The 9,932-nt window shown below is 43.7% G+C and overlaps 1 protein-coding gene across 3 annotated transcripts in view; it reads left to right on the top strand.

Moving 5' to 3' along the window:
- Positions 1-8,057: 8,057 nt before the first annotated feature.
- The window catches only part of DAPP1 (dual adaptor of phosphotyrosine and 3-phosphoinositides 1), a 56,725-nt gene continuing 54,850 nt past the window's right edge, over positions 8,058-9,932 (top strand). For 2 of the 3 annotated variants that reach the window (XM_059887559.1, XM_005207699.5), the window contains exon 1: positions 8,108-8,302. In XM_059887559.1, the coding sequence (XP_059743542.1) occupies positions 8,202-8,302 (101 nt within the window). In that variant the 5' untranslated portion in view covers positions 8,108-8,201. Of the gene's footprint in view, positions 8,303-9,932 lie in introns of all 3 variants that reach the window. The other variant, NM_001076891.2, reaches the window with a different exon arrangement.

Raw genomic sequence — 9,932 nt, 5'->3', positions numbered from 1 at the left:
CAGTCGTGTCAGTCGTATCTGACTCTATGACCCCATGGACTATAGCCCGCCAGGATCCTATGTCTATGGGGATTCTCCAGGGAAGACTTCTGAATGAGGTTGCCATGCCTTCCTCCAGGGGAATCTTCCTGACCCAGGGATCAAACCATCTCCTATGCCTCATGCATTGAGGTGGTGGTGAGCTAGTAGGGAAGCCCAAGTTATAGCCACTTACAGACAGCGTTATCCAACAAAGAATCTAGTACTGCTTATTTAGACAAGAGAAGAAAATGAAAGGGTCCCAGTTAATTCACATGACCTTTGATATTGATCACACAATTGTGGCAGAGAACACAGAAATGGTGGCTTGAAATAAAACTCCAACTGACGTACTTTTAAAAGCAATATGGCAGCCCTGAGCTTGCCACAGGGTTAGAAAGAGAGTGAGAAGCCTTCCTTTTGGAAAGCTGGCCTGCAGCCGAGAAACAATGGTTAGTTCTTTCTTCCTCTATTGTTCCTCTCTTCCAACTTTATATGAAATGATACTTTCTTCTTTTTCATGAGTGGGAAGAACAGCCAGTAATAAATAGGGTGAGGGTCCCTCAAGCCCAAGCTATGGTAACCGCAGTCCATGGTAATCCCATATATTGTTCCCTTTTCCAGAATGTATTATTTATTTCCCACCAACATAAATGATGGAGAAGAAGAGATCATGCTTATGTAACAGTTAATCAACCAAAGGAACCAAAAAACCATTCCCCTTGCACTCTGAAGAGCATGGATAGAGTTGCCATTTCCAGGTAACCAGGTGCAAAGAAGCATTGTACATTTGAGCTTTCCATAGAGAAAAATAGATTAGGAAAAGATTTAAAAGTTTCTTCAACCACATGGAGTCGTTTCTTTTGAAAAACTTCTTAGAGTAATCCCAAATGTTAGAAACCTATTTTTCTAATAAATAAATTCAAATCTGGACAAAATAACTCTCCCTGAATCCTCTTAATGAGAATATTTATGATTAAAATGTGATAGTCTTCCCGACAAAGGTTGATAAAGAAAATAATTTTCCGTCGAAGAATAAGATGTTCCAAAATTGTCAAAACAGCTCAAGACTGTTTGTGCCCATTTCTATGTCCAATACAGTGTGGAAAGAATTCAGTTCTATGAACCAGCATCATTGAAAAGAGAATAATGAAATAAATATGAAGTGAGCTATGTGCTTTTAAAAAATATTCTTTGTGCTTGTTTGGAAGGTGTTTGAAAGCAAAAGTTACAGTTTCTTTAATAAATATATATACATGTTGTTGCTATTATTTAGTCACTAAATCATATCTAACTCTTTTGTGACCTCGTGGACTGTAGACTGTCAGGTTCCTCTGTCCATGCGATTTCCCAGGCAAGAAGTGGGTTGCGATTTTCTTCTCCAGGAGATCTTCCCAACCCAGGGGGTGAGCCCATGTCTCCTGCATTGGCAGGCTGATTCTTTACCACTGGGCCACCAGGGAAGCCCAAATATATATTATATACTATTTATATATGGAGTAGCCATCATGGTCAACTGAAGAGTCCAAAATGCAGTACTTGGATGCAATCTCAAAAACGACAGAATGATCTCTGTTCGTTTCCAAGGCAAACTATTCAATATCACAATAATCCAAGTGTATGCCACAACCAGTAACGCTGAAGAAGCTGAAGTTGAATGGTTCTATGAAGACCTACAAGACCTTTTAGAACTAACACCCAAAAAAGATGTCCTTTTCATTATAGGGGACTGGAATGCAAAAGTAGGAAGTCAAGAAACACCTGGAGTAACAGGCAAATTTGGCCTTGGAATACGAAATGAAACAGGGCAAAGACTAATAGAGTTTTGCCAAGAAAATGCACTGGTCATAACAAACACCCTCTTCCAACAACACAAGAGAAGACTCTATACATGGACATCACCAGATGGTCAACATCGAAATCAGATTGATTATATTCTTTGCAGCCAAAGATGGAGAAGCACTATACAGTCAGCAAAAACAAGATCGGGAGCTGACTGTGGCTCAGACCATGAACTCCTTATGCCAAATGCAGACTTAAATTGAAGAAAGTAGGGAAAACCAGTAGACCATTCAGGTATGACCTAAATCAAATCCCTTATGATTGAAAGGGATGAAATAGATTGGAAGTGATGAAATATATGGAAGTGAGAAATAGATTTAAGGACCTAGATCTGAAAGATAGAGTGCCTGATGAACTATGGAATGAGGTTCGTGACACTGTACAGGAGACGGGGATCAAGACCATCCCCATGGAAAAGAAATGCAAAAAAGCAAAATGGCTGTCTGGGGAGGCCTTACAAATAGCTGTGAAAAGAAGAGACACGAAAAGCAAAGGAGAAAAGGAAAGATATAAACATCTGAATGCAGAGTTCCAAAGAATAGCAAGAAGAGATAAGAAAGCCTTCTTCAGTGATCAATGCAAAGAAATAGAGGAAAACAACAGAATGGGAAAGACTAGAGATCTCTTCAAGAAAATCAGAGATACCAAAGGAACATTTCATGCAAAGATGGGCTCGATAAAGGACAGAAATGGTATGGACCTAACAGAAGCAGAAGATATTAAGAAGAGATGGCAAGAATACACAGAAGAACTGTACAAAAAAGATCTTCACGACCCAGATAATCATGATGGTGTGATCACTGACCTAGAGCCAGACATCCTGGAATGTGAAATCAAGTGGGCCTTAGAAAGCATCACTACGAACAAAGCTAATGGAGGTGATAGAATTCCAGTTGAGCTATTCCAAATCCTGAAAGATGATGCTGTGAAAGTGCTGCACTCAATATGCCAGCAAATTTGGAAAACTCAGCAGTGGCCACAGGACTGGAAAAGGTCAGTTTTCATTCCAATCCCAAAGACAGGCAATGCCAAAGAATGCTCAAACTACTGCACAATTGCACTCATCTCACATGCTAGTAAAGTAATGCTCAGAATTCTCCAAGCCAGGCTTCAGCAATATATGAACCGTGAACTTCCTGATGTTCAAGCTGGTTTTAGAAAAGGCAGAGGAACCAGAGATCAAATTGCCAACATCTGCTGGATCATGGAAAAAGCAAGAGAGTTCCAGAAAAACATCTATTTCTGCTTTATTGACTATGCCAAAGCCTTTGACTGTGTGGATCACAATAAACTGTGGAAAATTCTGAAAGAGATGGCAATACCAGACCACCTGATCTGCCTCTTGAGAAATTTGTATGCAGGTCAGGAAGCAACAGTTAGAACTGGACATGGAACAACAGACTGGTTCCAAATAGGAAAAGGAGTACGTCAAGGCTGTATATTGTCACCCTGCTTATTTAACTTATATGCAGAGTACATCATGAGAAACGCTGGACTGGAAGAAACACAAGCTGGAATCAAGATTGCTGGGAGAAATATCAATAACCTCAGATATGCAGATGACACCACCCTTATGGCAGAAAGTGAAGAGGAGCTAAAAAGCCTCTTGATGAAAGTGAAAGTGGAGAGTGAAAAAGTTGGCTTAAAGCTCAACATTCAGAAAACGAAGATCATGACATCCGGTCCCATCACTTCATGGCAAATAGATGGAGAAACAGTGGAAACAGTGTCAGACTTTATTTTTGGGGGCTCCAAAATCACTGCAGATGGTGACTGCAGCCATGAAATTAAAAGATGGTTACTCCTTGGAAGGAAAGTTATGACCAACCTAAATAGCATATTCAAAAGCAGAGACATTACTTTGCCAACAAAGGTTCGTCTAGTCAAGGCTATGGTTTTTCCAGTGATCATGTATGGATGTGAGAGTTGGACTGTGAAGAAGGCTGAGCGCCGAAGAATTGATGCTTTTGAACTGTGGTGTTGGAGAAGACTCTTGAGAGTCCCTTGGACTGCAAGGAGATCCAACCAGTCCATTCTGAAGGAGATCAGCCCTGGGATTTCTTTGGAAGAACTGATGCTAAAGCTGAAACTCCAGTACTTTGTCCACCTCATGCAAAGAGTTGACTCATTGGAAAAGACTCTGATGCTGGGAGGGATTGGGGGCAAGAGGAGAAGGGGACGACAGAGGGTGAGATGGCTGGATGGCATCACTGACTTGATGGACGTGAGTCTGAGTGAACTCCGGGAGTTGGTGATGGACAGGGAGGCCTGGAGTGCTGCGATTCATGGGGTTGCAAAGAGTCGGACACGACTGAGCAACTGATCTGATCTGATATATACAAATATATGTAAGTGTTAGGTAGGTAGAATAGGGAAAAGGAGTCCAAAATGGCGGTGGCTAAAAGACAAGGAAGGTCCGAGGACCAGAGTGAAGACTTCAGGCAGAACAAACAGAACAAACAGCACTCCTGGCTAAGCCCAATTTGCATAGGGCAGGCCCAGGTGGAGGAAAAAACATATAAAAGGAGGAGCCAAAGCGCTTTCTCTCGGACTCCCTCTCCCGCGCGGGCACGCGCGTGCTCTCTCTCTCTCTCTCTCTCTCTCTCTCCCTCCCCCTCCCTCCCTCCCTACGCACTCCTCCACTCTCTTCTCTTTGAGTCTTGGATTCTCCTGCTGTCTTCTAAATAAAATGAAGCTGTAACACTGATTTGCCTAAGAGCTGTAGCACGGTTTGTCTAAGACCTGAGAACTGTGACGGGCCGAGGGCTTTAATGTCCGTCGCTCCAAATCTTTGTTGTGACGAGACAAAGAACCGAGGAACATACACTCGTGTGACATAAGCCTATATATATATGGTGTGTGGCCAATTTATTATAAAAAATTACAAATATTTTATGACTGTTCAGCATTTTGTTGAACCATCTAGTGATGCTGTGGGAACTGGTCTCCCTACAATGCTTAATGCCAACTCAGTGGAGCATGGGGACGGTAGGGATGAGGGGTCCTGGAAAACATGGGATACAGGACCCAAAAAAGTATGACATCAAAGGCAAGAGCAACAGATGGGACAGCAAGATGAGAAAGGGAGAGGGGAAGGAAGAGTGAAAAGAGGAAGACAGTCGTCTTAGTGAACGCTGCTACTTTACTAAAAATTAAAAAAAAAAAAGATTAAGTGAAAGGAAAACCAGAATTTGCTAAAATGGGATCAGAATAGATACTAAAACCCTGAACAAAAAGCAGTAGAAAGAGAATAGGAACTCTGCCTGACTGTCCCCCTATCTCTGCAATGTTCACATTCAGCGCTTCCCTGGCCAGGACTGGCCTCTGTTCTGAGTGAACACTGTGCTTCTCTCTTAACAAACTGTAGCTAAAAGAATTTTAAATATGGATGTACCACTCATTCCTGTGTGTTATCAGAGCTTACCAGGCCATCTCTAGACACATAGGAATCCCTCCCCAGCAGGCAGGGTAAGTCAAGATCTCAGACAACAGGGATGAATAGATGCCAGAGGGAAGGCCTGGGGAAAAGCTAGAATAATGTCAGGTACAGACTGACCTCTTCTTGCTGGTGGTGGTTTATTCACTCAGTTGTGTCCATCTCTTTACAACTCATGGACTGTAACCTTTTGGGCTCCTCTGTCCGTGAAATTTTCCAGGAAAGAAGACTGGAATGGGTTGTCGCCCTTCTCCAGGAGATCGGAATCTTTTCAACCCATGGATGGAACCTGGGTCTCCTGCATCGCAGGCAGATTTTTTTTTTAAATAATTTAATTAATTTATTTATGGCCGTGCAGGGTCTTCGCTGCTGCATGGGCTTTCTCTAGTTGTAGTGAGTGGGGGCTACTCTAGTCGTGGTGCCCTGGCTTCTCACTGCAGTGGCTTCTCTTGTGCAGCGCAGGCTGTAGGGTGCTAGGGCTTCAGAAGTTGCAGTGCATGGCTTTAGTTGTTCTGCAGCATGTGGGATTTTCCTGGATTAGGGATTGAACCTGCATCTCCTACATTGGCAAGTGGATTCTTTGCCAACTGAGCCACCAGGGAAGCCCTTCTTGCCGTCTTGATTTCCTATAAAGCAGTCTCCTCAAACTTGAAAGCACTACAGAGTCAGCTTAGGGATATTGTTCAAATGTAGACACTGGTTCAGAAGCGCTGGGATGAATCCAAATGCTACATTCTTACAAGCTTCTGGTGATGCGGCTGGTCTTCAGACAGCACTAGGAGGAGTGACTTGTAGAGCACCCTGACGAACCCTGATTGAGTCGGGTGTCACAAGAGGAAGGGAGAGAATGAGAGACTCTTTCCTGCAGGTTCCTATAGACAGTATGCGGGAAGCAACATATGTTCTTTGTTCCCTTATTACAGTACTTTGTCCGTTTCCCCAGGATTCAGAGTGATGACAGTTTCCCTTTAGAACTTTTCGGGAGCTGGCATTCTCTACCCATGAGACTGGACACAGAGCAATACCAGGTGTGAGTCACCCAGGGAAAGAAGTGGAACTCAGAGATTATGGGAGCTCTAACCTGTCCTTTGAGCTGGGCACCTGGCTGGCCTCTGCAGCTCTTCTACTTTGTTCTCACTTAATCCTTCTTCCCTGGAGGAATAATAATTATCTCTGAATCACGCTCAACCTGAACATCGAGTGTATGTTGGAAAGCTTGAATAATGGAAGCAGCAATATTGAGAAAGTGATAAAAATCAGACTTCAGGACAGAGGCTACTGGTTCAAATCTGACTTCTTTACCTCCTTGAGAGATGTTTCTGACCTAGAAGCTATCTCCGTGCTCCTTGTGTGTGAGACAGAAGCAGAGGTGATGGAATGCATCCCCTACAAACCAGAGGCAAACAGCATTAAGAAAAACCATGGTTTGGCCTCCCGAGGAGAGTCGGAGTTACTAGTCAATCTCAGTTGGAGTATTTCCTTTGATGCCGGAGTCCAGCCCCGGTGGATCCAGGGAATTCAAAGAGGAAACGGCATTGGCGAGGATCAGAAAAAAATTGCTTAATTAAACGTTAATTAAGGATATAAAGAGTGGTTAAATAAGGATAGCTCAGTGAGGAAATACAGTGGAGAAAAGAGGCTGAAATAAGGATAGCTCAGTGAGGAAATTCAGTGGAGAAAAGAGGCTGAATAATTCAGCCAGAAGGTGAGAGAAAGAATGACATGGGGAGACCAAGTTTCAGTGAACAAGGCCCGCACTTTATTTTCCAAAGTAGTTTTTATACCTTAAGTTACGCATAGAGGATAATGGGGTAAGGGATAGAGTCAGGCAGTAAGCCAGGCTTTCTTCCTGCAAACTTATCATATGCAAAAGTTTAGGTGATTTGCATCATCTTCTGGCCCGGAGGCCTGTTAACATTTTAAGACCCTTTCTTCAGAAAACTTATTTTTCTCTAAAGGTGGTTAGTCAGGCGCCACCCTCCAAAAGCATTAGATAAAGTTGCATTCCTATAGGGCAAAGGTGTGGTGGAGTATAACAAGAAAAAGAATTAACTCAAGGGTCCAAGGTCACAAACATTAAAGCTACTACTTACACCAGTTATATTAATCAATACACTGCCAGGGACACAGCAGATAAGGGATATGGAGAGTTAGCAGCAAACATTGGCCCAACAAGTGAAAAACCCTTCACCGATACAATTTCTAATCAATCTTTTAACTGCTCAAAGGAATCTGTATTTAGACAGTTTAAAACATCTCATGCCTCTCACAGTTGGGAGGCTCTGAGCAATCACATGTGGCCAGAAAAACCTATTCAGGCAGGCTAGAGGACTTCCAAAGAAGTTTGTAGGTTGAAACACTATCACACCCAGGAACTTTATTAATTGGAGCTGTAAGTTAACTCTTTTTTTCAGAGAGAGGTAGTGGGGGACAGCCCCCCGTAAAGTCAGAGGTGTAGGTGAGAGCACAAAGCAGAAAGTAGGCAGACTCTGGTTTTGCGGGTAGATGTTCGAGAATTTCCAGGGGGACTCCTGAGGCTCGATCCCGCCTTTGCGTATGCCGAGCCTCCTTCCTCAAGACCTTTGCCACGGGCGGAGCTCCTGCTCCCAGCACTTTGACAGTAACTGCGTGTTGCGTGAGGCAGTGTGGGTGTCCTCAGGGGTGGCTACCTAACTTTGCACGTTTCCTGACTGACACAACACTCCTGCCAGTGCCTTGGGGCTGGGGTGGTGAGTGTCAGTGGGAGGAGTAACCAAGTTTCACTTCCTTGCTGGTTGGAGACTTGCAGCTACAGCCGGCTTGAGTCTTACTAAGGAGGGGAGACTGTGAGGAACAGCAGAGCCGTCCCTCTCTGCCTCTTACCCAGAGCACCTTGGCAGGGGCTTTGTGGACGTGAGGGGTGTGAATGGGCAGAGCAGAATCTCTAGAAGGGAAGATGAGCACCCAGGATCCTTCAGATCTGTGGAGCAGGTCGGATGGAGAAGCGGAGCTGCTCCAGGACTTGGGGTAAGAGGGCAGGTCCCCTGCTCCAAGAGCTTCTTGGGTGAACCTTAACTCACTGCTCCTACCTGAATGCTCAGCTTGATGAGTGATTATCCTTAGTACTGTCTCTTTCTGAGTCTCAATCTTCTATCCTTTTTACTTAAAGGACAGTAGATACTCATCTCTGTGTGGGGCCAATTCCACTGTGAAAGCACATATCATCTTTGTAGATCTAAAAATAAATAGGTGGAGAAAATGGGACAAAAATAAAATATTGGAAATTCTTTGAGATTACGGACAGAATTGGGCTAGGGTCACTGATGTTGCTGGGTTTCCTTGCTGTTATTGATCTGGTTTATAAATAAATGTACTGTTAAACAGTTCTGAGCTCCAAGCTGTGAAATAAACAGAAAGCCTAGACCCTGCTGTAAGGGAGAGGGACTTTTTCAAAAGAGAAAGAATGAGGAAGTGTGTGCAGCCGTGTCCCATATATGTTTCTTTCTCCCAACACTGCACTTGTGACCTCTTGTATGCATGCATGTCTGGAAGGTCAACTTTGAGCCTTTCAAATACTAACAAGTCAGGAAGGGGATAAACTTTCTGCTCCAAACAGGCTGTACATTTATGTAGGTGAAGTCATCATAGTCCTGTCTTTAGAAAGGGACCAGATAAGACAGTTCATCAGGATACTCAATAAAAGAAGCAAGTATTGCACAAGAGAAGGGTGGGGGATTTCCTAGAGAAACTGCTCCTTTCCCCGGATGCACCAGGAATAGACTGGCGAGGCTGGTTTTGACACCTGTGATTCCAGAGAGGCAAGCCCTGCACCTGCTGTCCTACTAAACAGCTCTGATCTTCACAAACACCCAAGGACAGAGGACCTTCACTCATCTCCATCTATCAGAGGAAGGAAACAAGCACCAAAGGGACTGAATAAGTTCCAGCGGTTACCAATCAATTACGAGTCAGGTTTCCAATCTGCCAGGTCTGTGTTCTTAATCAGAGAAAAACTAAAGTAGGGATGAACTCTCTCTCCATGAAGACTACAGAGAGTGTATCTTTTGGAGTTGTATTACTATAAGAGTTCTCAACAAGTCCTGTCTTTATTAATAGATTTTAAACTTGAGGTCTCAGAATTGAACTCTACCTTCATAAGGTAAATCAGACATAACAGCTAGACTTTTCAGTAAAGGAAACTCCCCTTAAGGGGAGTGGAGTCAGAGCTCCAGGACCAGAAGTCAGAGCTTCTAGCCTCCTGGACCAAATCCCCAAACAGCAGAGGTAAAATGCCCCCTGAGCATCCAAAACAGTCATCACAAAGCCGAGGCACGAAAGCGGGAAGCTGGGCTCTCACTTAGATCTTTATTAACTTATTAAACTATCATTCTTTACGCAATGGGTTATCTAGATTCCCAGCCCACAACTGGTAGGAAGTCCCAAAGGAGAAGAGACAAAGGAAATACTCAGCTCTGCTCCCTTAATTCACCAATCCTTGAACCGAGGCTCTGTGATTGAGTGCCCTTGGCACTCACTTCAATGACAAAGATGAGCTAATGCTGTCTCTTCTCCTCACCTTAGTGCCCATAGCAGGAAATGACTACAGGTAAAACCCACAAGGAAACAGGTGTCTTTCCTCTACATGTGGAGATGGACA

Source organism: Bos taurus, chromosome 6 (assembly GCF_002263795.3).
Source record: "Bos taurus isolate L1 Dominette 01449 registration number 42190680 breed Hereford chromosome 6, ARS-UCD2.0, whole genome shotgun sequence".
NCBI classification, from domain to species: Eukaryota; Metazoa; Chordata; class Mammalia; order Artiodactyla; family Bovidae; genus Bos; species Bos taurus.
This window is presented reverse-complemented; position numbering and strand designations above follow the sequence as displayed.